Raw genomic sequence first — 22,659 nt, forward strand, 5'->3', positions numbered from 1 at the left:
GCTTTATTTGATAAGCTTGTTTCCCTTGGCATTCAAATTCCTCCTTTTCCCATGCTTAAAAGTTATATTGTTACCAAGGCACATTATTATTCATACATATGATTGTTTCTGCAGCTAATTATCTGTGTTAGAAAATAATTTTGCACGTGTGATTCTATTTATTCCAGTGGAATTGAGCAGCACAAAAGGGCAGACATTAACAATGCAGTTGGAATAAGTGAGGAGCCAATTGTGTACACAAAGCCGGCAGACGCGGTCAACAAGAAGCTTAAGAGTGATTGGGACACTGGCAGCGCGGCTAAAATAAGCAGAGCGAATTTGCATTCGGTTAGAATTTACAACTGGTTAGAGACCTGTTTTACAAATGAAAAAGAAAATCAATCTTTCTCTCCAATCATGAAATAAGGGAGTGTTTTGACACAGAAGGAGCATAACAAGCCATTTTTGATTGGGGATTTAGGCACCATTGTTACAGTAGGATTTTTGCTTGTTCAATTTGACCAGCTGACAGTCGATGTTTTCTCCCTCCAGCTACTGTATATCGACCAGACTTCAATGAGACCTGCTCGGTGCGCTGGTAGGTCAATTCAGAGCGAGATTTCTGAAAGTGACGAGCATAAAGTTAGATAAGGTATTTGAGTGTGTTTTTGGTACAGACCGGAATACATTAGATTATTGAAAAACCATCAGATAAAACAAGTCGACACTGAAGGTTTGGTCAGATTTCTACTTGTGTTTCTGTATTTCTGACTTCTCAAATCAAATCCTCTCGATTTTTTTATTTTAATTAAATTTTTTTTATTTTTTAGTCAAAATGACAAAGGCGTACTCTGACAGTTTAGTTTTCATAAGCCTGGAGGAAAAGGAGAGGTTATCACTGAAGCAGAAGCAGCAGGACATCCTGACTTTTAGTCTTCAGTTTGGGTTTTTTCAACAGCTCAGTCGAGTATTTGACACCTGGTCATGAAATAAAGAACCATCAGGAAGCTGAACGTTCTGCTTTAAACTAGTATTTTAAGTGTAATATATTAACTGTATACTGACAAAAGTGTAACAACTTCTGACTTGAGCCTTGTCTAGTTGTTCTACAACAAAATGGGAATTCTATTGTAACATCATGTTTCTAGAGGCCTTAATGCTCTTTGATCATCCATTTATTGGTCTCTTGTGCTTTTGCAGTGCTGTCGCTACAGGAGGAGCCCTGATTAGTCAAGCAGTCTACAAAAGGAAGGAAGAGGCACTGCCAACCTCTGCCAGCAGCCACGATTGTTGAGGACCTGGGACTGTTTCTGAAGACCCAGCAGAGAGGGACGTTGTCGATGTGCAAACAGCTGCATACTCAGATTCGGTTGGTTATTAATTAGAATTACTTAAATGTGTTAAAGAGGATTCAGAGTGTCTACTTCTATATGTCGCCGATATTCTAATCTTATTTGATTATTTAACTAATGTGTTCCTGTAGATGACCACACATGGCTACTGCTATTTTACTTTGATAACATATAAAAATTATAATAAATATTGAACAAAAATGTTAGATCTTAATTAGAAATACTGTGTGTGTAGTTGGAATAATTAATGGGCCCCACTATTTGCTTTTATGTCGGAATATCTTGACTTAAAATAGCGTTTTATTTAATTAGCTTTTATTTCATATCAATTAAATACATAATGATTGTTTTTTATTAAGCTTCTCTACGTTGATTTCTACAAAAGTGCCTGATGGTGCTTTGAGTTACTAAGTTCTCCAAGAGCCATAAGCCAGTGTAGACAAAATCTTAATGAATATGGGCAGATAGAGAAGAAATTGCAGTCAAATAAAAGAATAATAAAGGCATCTAAACCCTAACAAGTCTGCCTTTGTTCTTCCGCTCCACCCACCACTAGTTGGCTGTGTGAAAGCAGGCATTGTTGCTGCTTTGAGGGCAGCTCTGAGAGTTCCATGCCCATCGGCCTTCAATCACATGGGATGTCTGAGTTTGACAGTATAAAGTCTTTCTTCTAGAACAAAATAAGACCCCTAAGCAATAGTGGATGAGCTGTTAGTAACCATACAGTCCACAGGGAGGTAGACCAAGCATGGTAGTACAGTATACACAATGTGTTGGGATAGGGGATAAGACAATGGACCAGTGAAAACATTACTGGTTGCATCAGGACTCTTACATTTCTTACATTTACTACAGAAGTAAAGTGGCGTCTGTGATTCCAAGTGCTAAAATCCAGTTTAACCAAATAAAGACCAAAAGCAAACTTTATCCTGCAGAAGCTGCATCTTTTTTTTTTTTTTTCAGAATCCAGTCCTTCCACACATTTAGTTGAGCCCATCTCCTGTTTCCTTTGAGTTTTCAGAAGGTATCTGCGATGATAAGAGGACACACAATAAGGCAGATCTCCAGTTGCTGGTTTGTGGTTGGTAAGTTATTTATTCACTGACTTGTAAGAACGCCGCTGCTTTCTGCCAAATCAATAGGCAACATTCTTTCCAACACAGCAGCCGAAACCCAACATCTGAGGTGAAACTAAAGAACACCAGTAATAACTAAACACTTATTAAGACCTTAGATATCACAGGAATGACAACTCATGGTGTCCCAAAAGAATGACTGTTACTCTGGTAGCGTTGACATCAGAGGGGATTTTAAACCATGTGATTCTAGGTGTTGCTCAGTTCGCTATTTTAGTCCAGATTGACATTTTTTTAATGGGTCACCTTGAAGTTTTCATGGTCCCTGGAGGATGAATCTTACACACTTGACTTAAAACATTTCGGGTGAAGCCTAGAATCACGTTGTCCACTATGGTTATGACAAAATGACTGCATTTAGCTCAACGCACCACTGTGTCAACGCAGGCTACAGCCGATGGAGCCACCGGGCATCCTGAATACAGACACGTTTTAAAGACAGGACTTTCTGAAAAACATGTTTGTTTTATATGTTTGTATGTTTTTTTCACATAAGAAGGTTTTATTTATTAAGCTATTTGCATTTTTTAAGGTCAGGTGTGTTGTTGAATATATACTTCTCCACTGATGAGATGTTAAAATCATATCTCATATATCAGATTTAAAATGGCGTCCATTCACGAGTCCTCAGCAAAATATAAAGTGTGTTGCAGGGACACACCACACAAGCAGGCTTTAAACGTGCCGTTTGTTATACATAGTGTACAATGCCACTCTATCAGTGCAAGCAGTTATCAAGTGAAGGACGGCTAACAACAAGCATACATTGCCTCCTGTTTCCATCATAAACCACATGTGGGTTCAGAACTGGTGAAGGTAAGGGACTAAAGAGGACAGTGTGTGTGTGTGAGGGAAGGAGGGAGGGGTGTAACATTCAAAATTCAATCAAGTGAAGGCCATTTCCAGCAGGGTAACAGGGAGTGGAGGGGGGAAGATGAGGGGAAACTCAGCTGAAGTTTCCACTGGGCCTGCTGTGCTCCTAATGCAGCCTTGGATGTAATTGGGTCCCAGAAGGCTGTTCATTATCGGGGCTGAACGAGGCAACAAAACAGAAAAGGGTGGAAAGAGAAAGAAAATGTCTCATTCTTTGCTCAGTGCCTCTGTCCTGCCACCATTATGGGACAAGAGTTAATTAAAAGAGCAGTTGATGCCTCTGTTTTTCTCATCAATCTCACTTCTGCTCTTATTAAGTTTGTAATGACAGCAGAGCTCGTCCCTGTCTGCCACCAGACAAACAACGAGGGGGCAGAATGAGAGGAAAGAGAGGGTGGGGCAGTTAATGTGAGGGACAGCTCATCACAACAAATCCCACAGTGGTCAACAACTAACATTCACCGTAATCCCTCCATCAAGTCTCAGGGTGACGATGTGAAGTCGTCAGAGGAGGAGAGCTGGACGCTTTTAGAAAAGGCGGTGTCTTTATTTGGGGTTTTCGTCAGGAGGGCCCGTTTAAGAGGCGTGGCTTTCCACCCTAATCCCGTGGCTCCTGTCTGCACCGCCTTGGAAGCCATTTTAATTCCTTCCATCATTACAGGGACCTTGCTTGAAAAGCTTTGGTAAAGGTGACTGCTGACACTGTCATTCACAAGGACTATTTGAAAATGTCAGCCCATAGCTGAGATTTGTCTCATTAAAGTTGGCGGAGTCCATTATATCCATCCCCTCCTCTGCCTGCCACACTCAATCAGGATGACTTGGTGAATTGAGGGGGTCGAGGGAACGCTCATAATCATGCTTATTTGCATGAGGGTTACAGTGAGACAGACTCTAACTGACCAACAAGAAAGTGAGTGTAGCTGAGGGATTCAGCTGAGAGAAAACCACTGCTAGTTGTTGCAGCTGCATTTGAAGAAATCACAGAGAGGCCTGCGTCTTTTTGTCTTGCCTTTCAAATTGATGCCAGCCAGTAAGAGTAGTTTCAGCTGAGAGACATCAAGAATTGTAGCATAACTGTGATGAAGACACCAAACACCAGCCGGGCTTTTGTTCAACAGTCTCGTGACCTGAAGATTTACATAAATCTTCAATAAAGCCAGACGCAAGATCCACCCACATATAGCCCGGCTCTTCATCTAAAGCGTATCAACATCTCTACAGCTGAGGGGATTCAAAGCCCCGGGATCACTCATGTAGATGTGTGGCATCTGTGGGTGTGAGTGCCTGAGCGAGTGAGGGACACACCAAGGCTTTTTGTTTCTCTCTGATCAGTTTCACTCGCCTCAGCTCACAATGGTGAAGCTAACAATGAAAACGACCATTTTTGGGGAGTTTCATTACGACCATCTGAGTTGTACACAGTAGTTCACAGACCGCTGCTGTGTTTGACTTGTTTCCTTTGTATTTTTACAGGTATTGCGTTACCATGACCTCACTGACCTCAACCCAGCTGTAAGAAAAGACATGTAAGGTATTACTTAACTATCCTAATTATTATAATATCTCTATATGTCAAACGATTTGTGTGGGGCTTGAGAAATGTTGATACTTGCAGATGTTGTTTAAGGTTCCACAAAGTTTTACAAGCGTGTCACTAGTTTTTTAAATGTTGTAGAAGGAACGATTAGTAATCGATTATAAAAATAATCCTAACATTGAGTAAATGTTTTTTGTGGCTCTGTAGAAAATGATTGAATTGCAGCTGTACTCTGTGTGAGAACTTTAAAATGAACCTTTCACCATACATAAATAAACATGAGTATTCATTGAAGAGGCCCACGCCCCATATAGACAATTTATAGCCAAAACTAATTTGCATCACTCTCACTTATTGAGCTATCAGTCATGCCACCGAAAACCCAACATACAAATGTGCATCTAAATTACATAATTATTTAAGACAACTGCAGTGCAGAAGAAAAACAAACATTAGTGACAACAATATCAAATGAAATCACCTTAGATTAAAAAAAATAGCTAACATTTATTTTTTTTCATTTACAAAAGACATTAAGAGGAAAAAAAAAAAAGGAGATCTTGCCGTCCCCCTGCTGTCTGCGCTCTGCGAGAAGACAAAACAGACCCACTGTCACTCTCCAAACATGACCTTCACTAAACTGTTTTGTTACAGATAGACCAGCCTGTGTGAAGCTGCACGATATTCTGATCAGGTGAGAGGGCAGAAGAGAGACATCAACAAAAGCACATTATTTACCCATTTAAAAGAAAACACTTGCAACACTTTGTTTAGAGGAAAAACCACAAAGGAAGCTGTGCTATTTTGAACACAAGGACCTTTAAAATACAGTTGATCTGTTTAATCCAGCGCGGTGATGTTTCGTATGAAGCAAAGCTGTATTATATTGTTGGAACAAGGTTAACAAAAATCAGAATGTGTGTTTATTACAGCATGCTTCTATACATGAACCTCAAATAAAGTTTGAATAATGCTTCAGTCTTTGAAGGAGTACTTTGTTGTGATGCACATTGTGTTCATGAAGTAGTAATACCACATAAAGACAAGTAACACTGAAATTAGAGTTTAGTTGGAAGTAAAATCATAGATGTGTCAAACGGTTTCGGGGTGACCACATATAAATACAGTATATCTACTAACTTAGCCATCCTTTAGTCTTCTTTAAGATGGCTCACAGAAATAGCTATTAGCTGATGAAGGTGGAGGGAGGCATTTTGATGGACCTAGCTCATCTGAGTCTTGTGCCTTATACAAGTTCTCACTCTAGTGGTGCATACAGGAACTGCAGCTTATTGTGGCCATGCTGGGAGGGACAGATGGTGGCTAGAAGTTACAAGTGGTCTAGTGCTGGTGTGGTCCAACTCTGGATGATGATGAGTCCGAAGAAGCCAAAAACAGTTTAAAGTCCGAAGCGGGCCGGGGTGCGTCTGGGTGTCATGGGGGCTTCTTCTCTTCGTCCTGGTGTGCAGATTTTCACTGCCCTGAATCACAGAAAAGCCACAGTCAAGCTTTATTCACGACACACTATTCCAGGCTTGTTAGTGAAATGCCAAACATGTCTTACATTGGGTAAGCAGCTGCGGTTTAAAAGAGTCTGGAGGCAGGAGGAGGACTAGCATGAGCAGCTCGATGCGAAAATGAAAGCAGGACTGGAGGGGAGTGAATAGGCAGGCTCTGTGAACAGTGTTGGGACGTAGAGCCTGACGCCTCTGACAGCACAATCTATCATCTTTAATTACAGCAGCGTGACACCCTGACACTGCTGCACTTCCCTCACCTTCCTTCTTTCTCACTCACTCACACACACACACACACACCTGCAGCAATTACAACCATCAGGCCATAACCCCTTTCTGTCACAGTGTCCCCCTCTGTCTCCCTGTTCACTTCAGAAAAAAGTCCAGTTTCAAGAGCAGTGCAAACATATGAAGTCACGAACAGCTAATGAAACAAGTCGTTTGTCTCTACAGGGACTTTAGGACTCTTTTGGCATCGTTTAGACTCTTCACCTCAAATTATCTGCATCTTAAATGACAACAATTTAGCAAATCATGCGACTGTTACAAATTGAAACGTGTTTGTTTAAATCGTGGGTTTCTCGGGTTTCCATTCATTTCTGGACAGTATGAAAATATTAGTCAACTCTCAACTGCTTTGAATTGTGTAATCCATCAAGTCTGCATTTATTTTTGCCAGTTGTATTATCGTTGTGTCAAAATACAAACTTTTTCAAGTAACATGCTACTAAAACTGCATTATCACCCAGCAAAAGTCCAACTTTGACAAATATTAAGGCGTACTTGGTGCAGAGCGTGATGGATTACTTAACTCCAGCAAGTTTCTGTAGTCTGCTAATTGATTTGACGGCTCAGACAGAGATGAACAGAAACCTGAGGCTGAGTTGGGGAAAAATAAATAACTTCCATACCTTCATACCCTGCAGCTGAAAACGGTCAGCAAAAATGTGAAGCATGGGTGTTGTTTCAAATTTGTTTGATATTAATGAAAAGTGACCAAAGATGTAGTTTTGGAAACATGTTTTTTTCCCCACAGAACAACATTTCAGTTAGTACTGACAGTTCAGCCAGGCCTATGCATAAGCGACTGTACTTGAGAAACTAAAACGTATGGTATTCCCCTTTAAATGCTTCATATGAAGCAAAAGAAACTCCACTTCTAGCCTGTACCCCTGATGTATTTCTAAAAACACACATAGTTCTACATTTAAACACAAACAGATGACTGGGCCATTTACTAATTCACACCACAGATCTGTTCTGGTGAGCAGGGAGACAGGTGATAAGCAGGCGCAGCACATGAAGGGGTATCCAACGAAATATTTAATCCTTGTCACACTCAACTCATAGAGGAGATGCTTCTGAGGCCTAGCGAAGGACAAAAGCAGCCAAGAGCCCAGGAGAGCCTTCAACGTTCATTATCACACATTCAGCTTCTCTGCTTAAATCTAATTCTTAATCCTATACCTCGAGTGTGATTATTTTCAACAGATCTGTCACAGACGTGGTCACACAAACTCAAGACAGATAAACCGGCTGATTAATTAACTATAAAAGTTTAAATCTGTCTTTATAACCTTATTTCTCTCTGAAAAGCTCGTGGATGGGTGTGAAATTAATTTTTTGGTCTAATTTGAAAATGAACGCTCCCCTCCTTTTTCTGCTCTGCTATGGCACAATTTAAATTGCTGCAGTAATGGGGGTCAGCCAGGAGTCAATATTATTTCTTTTTGTCTCGTCTGGAGGGACCAGAGGTGAGAAAAGCTCATCATGAAGAGTGAGAGAGGTGGGGTAGAGGGAGCAGGAGAAAGAGGAGGAGGGACGGGTGAAGATATGGATTGTCAGCGAGGCAGGTAAATTAAATGTTTCTATCTTGACTGTGTATGGAAAATGAGGGCCATAGGGAACTATTGTTGGATGAGGCCCGTGTATGAAGAGGAGCCAAGAGGAGGAGAAATGGTTGCCGACTCACTTAGCGCTGCCGGTGTTACTCTTCTCCTGCTTCTCTCGACGTGCTCGCAGCTGGTCCTCGGCCAGGGCCATCTCCTTCTCCATGTTGGTGATCTCTTCCTTGGCCCGTCGACGGTTTTCCTGAAGAGAAAGCCAAACAGATGAGGAGGGGTATTCAACAAGTGAAACATCAAGACATATTGGAGTAAATACCGCAGATGAGAATGGGAGTGTTCGACTATAGTATATGCCCAAGTTACACCCATTTATATAAAAGGCAATAACAGGCTGCCTCCACTCTAAAGGTCATGACCTTTAACCCATTTTGGACCCTGGCTGCAGGGATTTCCTCCCACAGTCACATGAGCATTAATGAGGTTGGACACTGAACTTGGGTTCATCCCAAAAGTGCAGACCAGTGAATTTTGAAACAGGAAAATACATTTTCCACACAGCTGCTGCAACACAAAACCGTGAAAGGTAAGAACCCCCACTGTGGTGCAACATAAATCTAGAGGGTTGTAAGTTGTTTAACAGGACAGGAAGCAACACACAATCTCCTCGTGCCTAAAATTATTCAGAAAAAGCAAAAGGATAAAAGTCATCTTGTCAATCTGGTTCAATCCACTGGTCTAAAATATAACTGGATGCTGTAACTTAAGATTTCCCCTGAATTTGAAATAAGGGATAAAGTCTGAATGTGAAAATGTGTGCAGGTACCGGCCTCTCTTTACCTGTCTGCTTTTTCCAGCATGCTTGATGCTATAAAACATGGGCCCGAGTTCTGCCAGCCACTCGCCGTCCACTGCAGTCACACACTGCATGTACTCCTACAACACAAAGCCAAGGTTAACAATAAACTACACAGATATCATTTATTGTTTTTATGCTGGCAAAGTTGCAGTGACCAGATTTTTTACCTTGGTGGTCATGACGAGCTCATGATAGATGATGTAGTCAGGAGTATAGCCCATACCAAACAGGGAGCTGGTAGGATGAAGGTGGCATGGCATGCCCGTCCTCACATTCACATATTCACCGATGCCCTGGGGACACACACATGCACAAATAACAAATCTGGTTGAGGGAAATGGCACCCTGTGTGCTGTAGTGTGCCGAGTCCATGTATGGGTGCACTTAAAGGACAGAGTAGAGCAGGTCAGCTGGGCTAATTTGTTTCTTCACCTGGCTAGACAGCAGGAAAATAAATTTGAAGTATATCCAACACTGCTACAATTGCTTGGGATAGCTGGCTACTCATAAGTCAAACTGAGAACCTTGATTATATAGTCATGATTTCAAATTCCCTTTCAGATTTTAGTACTGTATTAATGTGAGGCCAGAAGGGATATTCCACTACTCTGTAATTATGCTGCTATAAATCTGCCACAACCAGTTGCCACGAGGGATAACACATTAAATGAGGAAAACCCAGAGTGCAGAAAGTACCTTCAGCTTGGCAGCCTGGTGGAAGTAAGCAGCACATATGCACTTTCTGATGATGTCCCAGTCTGAACCACAGGAAGCCAGGTTCATCCTCTGCTGCACCATGATGTCCTTTAACTGGGAGCGCACCTCACGCACCTGTTTAAAAACAGTATGAAGTCAATGTGGAACAACTTCCAGATGATAACATCAAGCTTAACAAGTAGAAACCGAAGGACAGATTTCTATGCAGAGTCAGAAGACGCCTATAAAAAGAACAGATGAAGCAGTGAGAGTCTGACCTTGCGCATGGCCTTGGTGTGGATGAAGTGATCATTGCACCAAATACTGGAATAATTGTTGTTCTTCCACTGCGTGTACACGTTAAGGTAGGTGAGGTGGTCGCTCTCTGGGATGGAGAACTTCTCCCTCACCTGGTCGCTTTCCTCCTCACGACCCTGCAGAGACACAACATTGTTATTTAGATCATTTCAATGTATTTCTTTCTTCTATTGTGGAAATGAATGCATGCAGTCAAATTGGAAAGTGTTAAAAGATAAAAAAAACCAAAAACAAAACAATCATATAAAGCAGACATAATCTGTCAACTCAGCATAAACATACTGTCCCCTTCAAAGGTGATAGAGCTACAGCAAACACAGTAGCACTTGTTTGGACTTGTGGCTCCATTCACTCAGGTTTTATGGTCCATCTCATTTCACAGGTTAATATACAGTTTGGCTCTTCAGCTGCTAAATGCTGCACTATGTGCACCAGCTATCAGCTGTTCGCAATGATCAGAAATGTTTGGGGCTCTAGGACTAAATCAATCAGTTTGTGGGCTGGAAACTAAAACAATAAGCTGAAAATACTATGGTAGCCCCAAATGTAAGTGAATCAAATGAGACAAACCTTAGGTCTGTAGAAGATGGCCGGCACAGACAACATGGAAACGATGATGAGAATGTCAGCACTGCAGCCCATGTCACAAGACACAATCAGCATCTTGGAGAGGGCGGGGTCAAGAGGAAACTCCACCATCAAACGGCCTGTTGGTGTCAGAGCACCTGAAAGGACAAAAGAAAACACACTTACAAGGTCACATGTGAAAAATGTGGACCCAGCGCTTGTCTGCACTCGACAAGTGATAAGCTTCTTTTCCATCAAAAGCCTTCTGGCATGAGGGAGAAGCAAGCATAATGTGACACTTATTTGTCTATCACCACGAGAGAGGAGGATGAACTGCTGACAGCTGAGAATACTTGTAGTGGGGGGGAAAAAAGAGCATGAGATCAAAAACTTTGCCAGTTCTGATTTAAATGATTAGACGACAGAGTCTAAGAAGCTTATGAGGAGGAAAAGCAGAGACGCAGAGCAGCCAGTTTGGGGCAGGTAAGCCTTAATCAGAGATAATCTGCTGTTAACACACCATAGAGGGAATCATCAAAAGTCCCCCTTATCCCCAAATCCTTAAATCCCCTGAATCTGGCTAAGGATGAGACAGAAATGAGACCCGAACAGTCAAATCAAACAGGATCAGTTACTAGGCAATTACTCCACTGGCTAAACCTTACAACTACCTCCTCCAGGCCTGTTTGCAGTGTCGGCAGCATCACTACAGCATCTTTCACAGAAGCTAGTCTCCTGCCTGTGTAAGTGGTGTCAGCATCACTAAACAGCAGCTCAAGGTAGTGCTTAGGGGGCAGCGCAGCCCTCCAATAGATGCTATTCTGACAACTTCATGTCATGAATGAATGGTGTGCAAGATACAGGACAGTTCAGGATAAACCAGACAAGCATCAGGCCAACACTGAGAAAATAACAATATCTAAATGAACTAGTTTAGAATATGCAAACAGAAACACTGCAAATGTTTCCAGTAGCTGAGCAACTCGACGAGAAATCTCAAAGTTTAAAGTTTCACTCTTCTCCTGTTCGTTTATGTACATTCAGCGTCTCTGGGGAGGAGGGTCTGTCCAGTGATTTAGATTTGGACTGCAGTAATCCTTTTAAACACTTGGTGTCAGTGCTACACAGTATGCCTTTAAAAAACTAAATACTGTGAGATTACCCAAATTTTACATGAGAGTTTTAAATACATTGAACATAAATTTACTTTAATATTTGTTTGCAATATCTGTTTGAAACCTGTGACAATCATGTGACATCAAGTTTCCTCTTTTGACATAAATTCATTTAGCTGCTGCAATCATGTGTCATCATAAAGACTAGTGAACCAGTTTAAAAGGAGCCATGATAATACCTTTATCACAGCTTGTATCATGAGCAGATCCTTTATACACCCACACTTGACTTTTCATCACTTATTGGCTGATTCCTGCTGCTCGTGAGGGGTTTGCATCTTATGGAATGGCCTCTACATTTCTGTTCATTATTCAGTTGATATTCACAGAGGTTTGTGCAGGGGTTTTGATGTAAAAAAAAAAAACATGATGGAGCGTACCGTTTTAAATGTGTAAATAACTGCTGGGATATGTAACATATTTGATAACTGCACAGGAGAAATGTCGTCGTCATACACAAAATCACCTGCTTTTTATTTCAAAGGGTCACAAATGATGCATTTTTTGATAACTTTCATGTATGGGGGAAAAATTCTAGATTAAATGGGATTAATTTATTGTTTGATGTATAATCGGAATCAGAATATTTTGAACAAGCCCAATAAACATTTTTTCCACAACTCAGCAGGGTGTTTTTCATCGTTTCTTTCGCTAGCCCTAAAATATTACTCTCACATACGACAAAGTATCAAGCCCTCACATTTAAGAAACAAAGCCATGCCTGGCATCGCTGTAGATGTATGAATCATGACACCATATTATAATACCTCTGATTATTGAAACCCCTGTTCAACACTGACCTGTGTTGTCCAGAGCTCCCAAGATCCAGAGCTGGTACATGGAGTTGAGCATGTTGTCCTCAGGTGGTGGATCCATGAAGTGAAAGAGGAGCAAATCCTGAACACCCAGAGACTTCAGCAGCAGGACTACGTTGGCCAGGTTGGTCCGCTGGATCTCTGGTATGGTGGTAGTCAGCATTTCATTCTTAAAAGCACTCTGAGTGTAGAGCCTGGATATGGAGGAGAGCACAGAGGCAGACAGAGCTCATGAAATTTAAACCATCAACAAAATGAAGGGCTGTATTCACAAACTCCTAGCTGAGAGTCCTAGTCTAAGAGTGATTTAGAAAACTTCTCAGAGCAACTCTGAGCTTGGAAAGGAAAAACTTTAATCTTAGCAAGGAGGTGTGGTTGACCCTGTTGCTAGGGAGGACACATTGATTTAAAAGCTGTGATTGGTTCATCAAAAAATATATTGTGAAGGCTGCTTGGACTATGATTTGTCTGTTCACATGTAGGTTCAAGTTAGCGTTGTAACTGTGGTTTAAATGGTTGATGGTCTGGGTGAGAACAATGTTAGAGTTTAGTTAGCCAACGGAAATGGTTTTAGACACCAGTGTGAAAAAATAAAAAGGAGAATGACAAAATATTTAACAACTAAAAGCCAAATTTACAAGCAGCCATAAGAAACCTCATAGTGGGAAAAAAATGAACTATGCACCAAATCTCAAACCTCAGCTCTTGACTGATTCCTCATGCATTTAACTGAAAGCAAACAGCTAAGTACCTGTAGCACTGCCCTGGTCCTGTACGTCCTGCTCTTCCAGCACGTTGATTGGCATTAGCCTGGCTGATTGGATAAACCTGCAGAGCATCCATTCCAATGCGAGGATTGAAAACCTGTGAAAACAGAAAAAACGCCAGTTTGCTTAAATATGTAGTCTAGAGAAAGAGGTGTTTTATAAACAGCAACATTAAAATATATCTTCCAATGCATTTACAATGTGATGTATGTCTTAAGTACCTTAAGTTTGCAATATCCTGAATCCACAACAAACATGATACCATCCACAGTCAGGGAAGTCTCTGCGATGTTTGTGGCAACGATGCATTTTCTTACACCATCTGGAGCCTAGAAAAAGAAGCACAAGCATGAGGTAAGATAGGTGACACGTGTGTCCAAGTTCTCAAAGATGTAAAGTAAAGAAACACAAATGAAAAAAGGAAAAGTCATTCACAAGTTATAAAATGAGCCACATTATGTGCAGTGACTAATAGGAACCTTCTGGAAGATCTTGGCCTGTAGGTCAGATGGCAGCTGGGAGTAAATGGGCAGCACAGCCAGAGGAGGAGCGTTCTCCAAGTCTTCCAGCCGCTCGATGATTTGATCTGATGTCACCTGCAAGGACAAGAAAATATTGCAATTCCCTTAAGAACTTAACCAGACCTCTTGTTCCCTGTCAACAACTAAATTAGATTCAAAATAAAATGAATATATAATGTATGCAAATGTATCTGTAAATATAAAATGTGTGGGTCAAGCTTTGGTGACTAGATTAGTAGATTTACTGTTCATTAACATTTCTGAAAATTGCTCCATTGGTCAACTGACATTTTATGAAATCAGTGGAAGAACCCTTAACTCAGTGTATTTATGCAACACCTCTTGCACCTTTTGGTGTGAAATTCAAATCGCAGGTTGTTGCTGCATAGTAATTTTGGCATAAAAGAGTGTCTTTAATGCTGAAGTTACTATGTGACAACCATTTGAGTGACAGGAGCAACAAATTCCCTCACCTCAATATCCTCCTGCCCAGGCATAAAGATGAGGATGTCTCCCACCATCCCACTGAGGTGAATCTGCAGGGCTTGCTTCACTGCTGCCTCCACATAGTCCTCCTGAGGGGTCTACACAGCAAACAACACAACAACAAATCAGTCCAAGAGACCACATTATACTGTTATATGCAAAAAGTTGGGTCGCAAGTCTTTTGTGGATGCTGTCTGTCGGGTATTTCCATAGAAGTCAAATGATTGCATGTGATACATATGAATGTTTATCGTTCTTCATGTCAAACATAGTTCACACATTCAACAATTCATTTCCTATCTATCTATCTATCTATCTATCTATCTATCTATATTTGATTTTTGAGTGTCATATATCATATATTTTTGTGGGCATTATCTAATATGTATTATCTAAAGTGTAATAAGTGACAGCAGAATGAAAAGTTACACATACCTTGCTAAACATGATGTCTACCGGAAATGTTCTTCCAGGAATATGGAATATAGGTACATTGCCAAAAAACGCTGCAAATTTGTCTGAGTCCATAGTGGCGGAGGTAACTATGAGTTTCAAATCAGTACGTCGAGATACAACCTGTTAGGAAAGAGTAGACAGAAGTGACAATAAGTTTTGAACTGGATGCATGATTTCAACAACATAGAACAACAACATAGATGTCCGTCTTGGAAATACCACAAAAAGAAAGTTGTTGACTGACCTCACGCAGCAGGCCAAACAGCACATCAGTATTTAGGGAGCGTTCATGAGCCTCGTCCATTATAACAGCACTGTAGTGGTCCAGGTCTGACTCCCTCAGTGACTCCCTGAGCAGGATACCATCGGTCATGTACTTTATGAGTGTTTTCTCAGACGTGCAATCCTCGAAACGAATTGCATAGCCCACCTGTAGTAAACATTATAAGTTGTAAACATTAAGTGAACCTAATCATAATTATCCAATATGAATAAACACAAATAAACACGAATAAACAATATTAAAATCAGAAACTCTGCTGAATATCAGTGTTTGGAGCACTCCCTAATATTTAATCAGCTCCTTAGTTCAGTTAGTGCCATTCACCAGGGCAGCAACGTATGTGCAACACATTTCCTTTTTGTCCACAAGATGGCGGTGTTACATAGGTTAAGACGTAATATTTAGTTTGTGCAAAGTAACCCTGACACTGCATATTACACAATACATCAAGTGTAGAAGCCATTTCATATCAACATCTTAGAGATTCAGGAACACAGTAGTGTTAAATGGCTCTACTCATAAGTCACAGGCAACTACATCCACAGCTAATTAATCAATTATGGATGGTCATTATGTTTTTGTAATCAGAGGAAAAGCAGCACACAGACGTACACTGCTGCCTGGCAGCGGCAGGGCTGAGTATTCCCACTTGCAGTTGCAGACATTTTTCTCACCTCTTCTCCAAGGTTGCTGCCAATCTCCTCACTGACTCTCTTAGCAACACTCATGGCTGCCACTCTTCGAGGCTGAGTACAGCCCACCATGCCGTAGCTGGTGTAACCGTCCTCATGAAGGTACTGAGTCAACTGGGTTGTCTTTCCACTGCCCGTCTCCCCAACAACAATCACTATGCTGTTGTCCCTGCAAACAGCAATAAACACAGTTAAAACTAAAACTCTAAGGAAACTTACAGCAGTTTTGATGTGATGTTAAACACATCAGAGTTAATATTTGCTTTGAAGAGAGCAATGAAATAAGAAAAGATAGTTATGCACATATCATGTGGGCCGTTTTAAATAACAGCAGTGAGACTGTGACAACTGCACATTAACCCCAAGCTACAAATGTATCCATATGTGCAAATGTGACATTTTAATCTAACCTTGATCTATGCAAGGTCAACATGTTTCAAAACTAGATGCTGCACCCATTTATATCACTACCCACCAATGGGCTGACAGACTCCATGACGGTGACAGGTGTGATCACTGCTGTCTCCCGCACACCGTGAAAACATATCTCACAACATACATGGCAACTACGAGCCTAATACCTTATGATGTTCAGTAGTTGCTGCCTGACAGCAAAGATGGGCAGGTACTGCCTCTGCTCGAGAAGGCTCTTCTTCTTTGCAAACTCACTGCTGGCCTCAGTCTTCTCTTTCATGTGGTCTGCAAATTTCTGTTCTGCTCTGTGAAGCAGAGAGAAAAATCAGCAGAATTCAGAAAAACATGTTCTATAGTTCAGAGTAAAGTAAATGGATTACTAAAAAAGTGAAATGCCATCCAAAATCCAAACTATGCACAGACAGTCTGGTCACCTGTAGTCTACTTTGCCATCCTCGCCTACTGCTTTTCCTCCAGAGACGTCTTCATCCTCCGTCTTCTTTATCCCCATGATAGCCCCCAACTTGGTTCCTGCCAGTTCCCAGTGTTTGTGTTGTGCCTAAAAACACAATTACAGGTTTATCATAATATTATGAATAAGAAGGATTCACACACAGCACACAGATTGCACTTTCACAGTTAACATCTAGAACAGATGATGGAGCATCTAGTGTCACGTTTGTCAAGATGTTTCACTTTGCTCATGATCATTTGCAGTGAAAATGCCATCAGCCGACCAGGTAAGGTGACTGAATGAATAAATTATTTACTAATGTGATGAGGTTAGACAGCGGTGACATTATCAACTGGACAGTAGCGCACCAACAAACCCCATTAACATTTCTCAAAAATATGAAGATCATATCAACTTCATTTTATATTGCTGCATCCAAAAGCCTGTTAATGATAGAATTTAAAATCTTTACTGGTTTTAACTTCAAACATACAAATTAGTAACATTAATTTTACAGTTAAAACAGTATAGGAGCAGCATTTCTCACAGCACTTTCACACAAAGGTGCTTCTATTAAAGCACAAAATGCAGAAAACACATTGTAAAATTGTGTTTTACTTGAAGGGTGGGAACATTTTTATAGAAAATGTGGCAACTATAAAAACTTTAATGCTAATTTTTTTTGTGGACCTGGAGTAGTTGTAGTACGCCTAGATGCATACTGTATGTCAAACCTTCATGTGCCAGACACACTTTAAACATTTTTATTAAAAAGCCAGATGAGACAACTTCTTCTTTAATTATAAATATTCTGCTTAATTTTTCTTATGAAGCCTACCTTCTTGCGTTCTTTCTGTTCACGATGTTTTCGGACGAGCTGGCTGCCCTTTCGAGAGATGATGGCCATGTCAGAGGTTGGATCTTTCACAGGAACAACAGGTTCTGGCTGCATAAGAAAAACAAATACACACAAACATTATGATCAAAAACAAACTCCTCAAGTACAGTTTTAGGTAAATAATAGTTAAATTATCTCTTATCTAATGTAATTATCTCACACACCAAACATTTAAATATTCCCTTTTACCTGTTTAGTGAACACTATTCTTCCATCCAGGAAGGGAGGGACCAGGTTGTGAACCAGCAGGTGAACTTTAGCAGCGTTGTCCTCCTCAAAGTCTTCATCCACCTCCAACCTTTGCACCACACCACTCGTTAGCATACGGTTGGTCTCCCATCGTTCATTATCCTGCAAAGAAAAAACAAAGCTCGTTACAAAGATACATCAGCACAGGCAGATGAAGAATCAAAACCTATACATACATACATACATATACAGTGGTCCTACCTCGTTGATCTGTCGCTTCTGGGCGGATATTCTTTTCTGAGTCTGCTTCTGAAGGATCTGCTCTCTTTTCTTTACATACTCATCAGAGGTAGAAGTGAAAGGGTTATGGAACTCATCATAGCCCTCATCCATCATGTACCAATCTCTGTCAGCTTGCTGCAAAATGATAAAACAATATAAGATTTAAAAACAAACTAACATCACTAAAAAACAGAGTTAGAGTTTCTATGAAGAAGAAATTAGGTAAAACTGTACTGCTCACCTTCTGGTCTTCTTCCCACTGGTCTTTCTCGTCCTCATTGTCGAACATAATTCCTCCCTGGCCATCTTCCTTCTTACCTGAAGAAGAAGAGGATAAAAATATTATCAGATATAATGTATTTAAATCTTACAAGTTAACACAAAACTGACTAGTACTAAAGACTAATACCTTTTCCTTGTGATAAACGAGGTGTCGAACCCAAATGCTTTCTGTCATTGGCCCACTCGTTGTACTTATAAGATGGGGTAGGCAGAGGTGTCTCATCAGGATAACGACCTCTGACCGACCTAAGCAACCAGCAAAAATATGTTATTGAAATATACAGTATAACATCTCCCATATGTGAAGGTAACAGTAGATAATGTAATTGATAGTGTAATGAGACTATTTTGCAATACAAAAAAACACTACACTCCAAAAGATGTTTGGAGAATGTCAGTTGAAACAAGTGCATTTTTCAAGTAAAACTAAGGATTTGTGACCAAGGGGGTAAATAAATGAACTGAATAACAGTACTTACTTGTCCCTCCTCTCACTCTCTCGACCAGAGCGATGGCTTCGTTCTGAACGATCCGACTCTCTATGAGACAGAGCAGGGGATGGAGACTCCCACTGGGAATGCCGTGAACTGGCATAACCACTGTCATCTTCTTCCCAGTTGGATCGTGAGGGTGTGAAACCATCTATGTAAAATAAAATTAGCTTAGTAAAACAACACAATTAATTACAATTACAATGTTTTGCAATTATGAAAGACACATGGAAAGAAAGCTACCTCTTGGCCGATGCTGTGGTGTTGCAGGTTCATCTCGCTTACTCCCACGGCTAATGCGATCAGACCACCCATCTCTCTGTGAGCGCTCACTTCTCTCACTGCGCTCAGAACGATTGTTGCTGCTGCTACGACTATGACTGCTCTCTCGCTCATCTATCAGAGAGAAACATGAGGAAATTTAGTATAGAAGAAATTTAGAATAAAGTACAAAAAATGAAGAATGAATTAATTTATATTGATGAATAATGCCAGACATCACTAAAGTCTTTCATAAAAACACAATTACTATTACATGACTGATTAAGAATTACCTCTTTCGCTCCTTCGTTCTCTGCCCTTATCTCTGGTTTTTTCTCTTTCTTTGTTCTTATCCTCTTTGGAGGAGGCGTAGATTCCGTGCTCACGTCTGTCTTTTTCCCTCAGCTGGTGTCTGCGTTTGAACTCTTCACTGACCCCTCCCGTGTTCGATGGCGTCTCTGAGCCAGTCACACGATATTTCCTACTGACAAGGCAAAAAATAACTTGGTGATGCTGTCAAATAAAAGTATTTAGGAAAACCTAAACAAAGAAAATACTGCAAATAAACAACCATCAGAAGAAAAAGATGAAAGAAGAAAAGGGGATCTATTCAACATATTGAATTTCCATAATAAGGATCGGGTGTTACCTGTTGATTTCTACATTATTCACAATTTAAAAAACAGACACTTACCTCTCCCTCTTAGAACTTTTGTTCTTATCATCATCATCTTCTTCATCAGACCCGGAGTCACTTTTATTTTCCTCCCAGTCCTTGTAGGAGGAAACCTTTGACTTCTTTCTATTTCTGTCATCACTACTACCATCTGCCTGTTCCTTACTCTCACGCTCTTTCCTTTTCTGGGCCGCCAACAGGTCCAAGCCCAGCAAAGATGTGCGTGGAGTCGGGGCCCGAAAAACATGGGGCTCAGCAGCAGCACTCTTCTTCTTCACAATAAGTCCACCAACTTGAACAGACGGATCACTCCCTTCAAGCCTATGCATAGACACATCGTCATCCATTATCTGTGGGGAAATAGAGATAAGTGTAAAACATACATCTGTAAACTAAAAATGTGCTCTTAATCCCTCAAACCCAAAAAGATAAATGTCCTTCAAAAATCTTATGACTTTCACAACACTATAGTGAAATGCCATATCCATGCACACAAAGTAGGTTTGAAATTTAAAAGCTTTTGTCTTTATCCATAATAAGAACAATTATTGCTAATTTTCCTAATTACGTCTTGTAATCTCGTCACTCAGACATAAAACACAAGTACGATTAACTAAGCTAAAAGTCGTCATACGTGGTATGTCGACTAACATCTCCTGTCGACAAATAATGTTAGCCTGATTTGTCATTTTAAAACTTCGTACTTTACTCTGAGATCACAAATAGATCGAGGCCCTTCGATTTCTTTTCTTATCTTTTGTTTTATGTCAACAGAAACTTTGTTTTCCAGTTTGATGTTTAGCTTATCCGCTAGTTGATACTTGTGTGTTTTAAAAATGAATCGTAATGTGATTCCTAACCAGGTTAGTGGAGTTAAAGGTCACTGTGGGTAGCCTGTAAGGGAAATGATTACATTTCTTCAGATTAATCTATCATATTAAAACAAATAAAACGATTACGTACCTCAGGGACAGGGAGCAGCTAGCGTTAGCCAGCTTGTTAGCTACCAGACGAGAGCGGCGGCAAATTACGGAGATCTGCCGCGTTTCTTTTTGTCTATAATGCAGAAAGTGTTTCAAGTTGAAGGTTTGATATCAACCAAAATAATGTAATTAGTCCAGGAAATGTGAGACCTTTCGTCGTCACTGAAAAAGATTTATGCTGTGGCTTTCGTAAACACGACGCATTTATTTACAGACAAGGGAGCAGCCATTGCTATCCCAGAATTCTACGGGGTGGGAAAAAAAAGTATTGAAAACTTTATCCAAAGACGTTTCGTTGACATAGTGAGAAGAGTGAGATAAACATCTATTTAAGGTTTTATTTAATCATAGCCTAAAACGTTAAGCTGTTCATGTATAAATGTAAAAATAAATCTGAAGATTTTTGAATTAAAATATACATTAAATTCAAAAGCTATTGTAAGAACATAATTATTTTAATTTAATTAGTAATAAAAAGTCTAAAAGTGTGGCATTACTGCCTTATAAAGACAACTCAGTTACTAAAACGTGCTAAAAAAAAAAAAGATTGAAAACACTGACAATCATACAAAGTTAATACTGATTTCCTTAATTAGTAAAGAATGGCAAAGTCATAGCATAATGACCACTAAACATGATCCTGGAAATTTAAAACGTGAAATGTATTAAATTGCAGATGCATGTGGAGTAGTTGTTAGAGTTAAATAAGACAACTTATGACTTTCATTCATCATCAGTTCATCAGTAAATCATTATGTTTTTTTAAGAACACTGCATTGAGTTTACACTGTATGTTTATGTAGGACGTTATAATAACCTAAATTACATTAGGCTGTCAGACCTACAGAGACACATTTTGTTGAGGTTTGGGAGGGTTTGTGACAGGGTTTGCACTTTATCAGTGTTTTCACTACTGTTGCATAAGTAGATATGGTTTATCTTATTGGTTAGTTAAATTAATATGATTACTTAAAATCTTGTCTCCCAAAACGGGTTGCCAAATACTATATTCCTGAATTTGAAACCAGAGAAGAGAAATATTTGTTATGTCATTTGTCATGTGATACATGTGTGAGTGTACAGAACACTGTGAACCACTGGCATGGACATATCATTTCTGGTAGTAGGTTATCACACTATCAGTAGCATACACGTGCTTTACAAGCTCACTATCAGCATCAGAAAGATGTTTCCTGCTGTTTGGCATAATGGACATGATGTGAAAAACTCTCATGTGACTTGCATGTGAAAAAATGCAAAATCAATTAAGTGCAGTATTTCTGTTTAGAAAATGAATAGAAACATAACGCATCAGCCCAGATCAACCCAAAAAAACTTTTTTGGGGTACTTCTTCCTGTTTTAAAATTAATGTTAAGAATATTTTGTGTCTTTTTGTCTGGATTTATAAGTTATAGAAAGCTATATCCAGTCATTCTATAATGACTCGATTGTTCCAGAGTGTGTCTTATATTTAAAACATATTTACATTTAGGCAAGTACATATTTCACTCTGTCATCAGTCATAGCAAACTGGTAATATCAAATCCCAGCCCGTGTCAAATGGCATTTGTTCATATAATTTAATTAATTACACTTTTGTCTGTATTTCTTGGCCCTGTCAGTCTAAAATGGAGATACTGCTTTAAAATATGTCAAAGAAAACATGTACACAGTCACACAGAGCCACGTTCAGGACACGCTGCACATCCACAGCGCACAGCTGACGACCTCAGCGAATCACCTGGTCTCATGATCATCAAGTGGTCGATTGTGATTGGTCACAGCCCCCGAAGTCGCAGTCTGATTGGTCGGTTGTCGTGTTTGCGCATTCTGTTGAGGTAGCGCCCACGTC

The 22,659-nt window shown here is 40.1% G+C and overlaps 1 protein-coding gene across 2 annotated transcripts; it reads right to left on the reverse strand.

Annotated features, from left to right (window-relative positions):
- Positions 1-5,374: 5,374 nt before the first annotated feature.
- Positions 5,375-21,040, reverse strand: dhx38 (DEAH (Asp-Glu-Ala-His) box polypeptide 38). Of its 2 annotated transcripts, none has more exons than XM_026377943.1 (27): positions 20,787-21,040; positions 19,842-20,173; positions 19,441-19,628; positions 19,130-19,282; positions 18,875-19,037; positions 18,523-18,641; positions 18,355-18,431; positions 18,093-18,248; positions 17,832-17,993; positions 17,583-17,690; positions 16,725-16,849; positions 16,458-16,595; positions 15,859-16,045; positions 15,146-15,331; positions 14,881-15,021; positions 14,433-14,543; positions 13,918-14,034; positions 13,660-13,767; positions 13,423-13,535; positions 12,657-12,865; positions 10,685-10,839; positions 10,075-10,230; positions 9,797-9,931; positions 9,268-9,393; positions 9,082-9,177; positions 8,370-8,488; positions 5,375-6,361 (listed from the first exon to the last, which is right to left on the reverse strand). In XM_026377943.1, the coding sequence occupies exons 2-27, from the start codon at positions 20,168-20,170 to the stop codon at positions 6,280-6,282; spliced, it is 3,759 nt and encodes a 1,252-aa protein (XP_026233728.1). In that variant the 5' UTR covers positions 20,171-20,173; positions 20,787-21,040; the 3' UTR covers positions 5,375-6,279. The 2 variants fall into 2 exon arrangements, with proteins under 2 accessions (XP_026233728.1, XP_026233727.1); XM_026377942.1 differs by having other exon boundaries at positions 19,441-19,631.
- Between the last annotated feature and the right edge of the window lie 1,619 nt (positions 21,041-22,659).

This window comes from Anabas testudineus, chromosome 3 (genome assembly GCF_900324465.2).
Source record: "Anabas testudineus chromosome 3, fAnaTes1.2, whole genome shotgun sequence".
Classification (NCBI taxonomy): domain Eukaryota; kingdom Metazoa; phylum Chordata; class Actinopteri; order Anabantiformes; family Anabantidae; genus Anabas; species Anabas testudineus.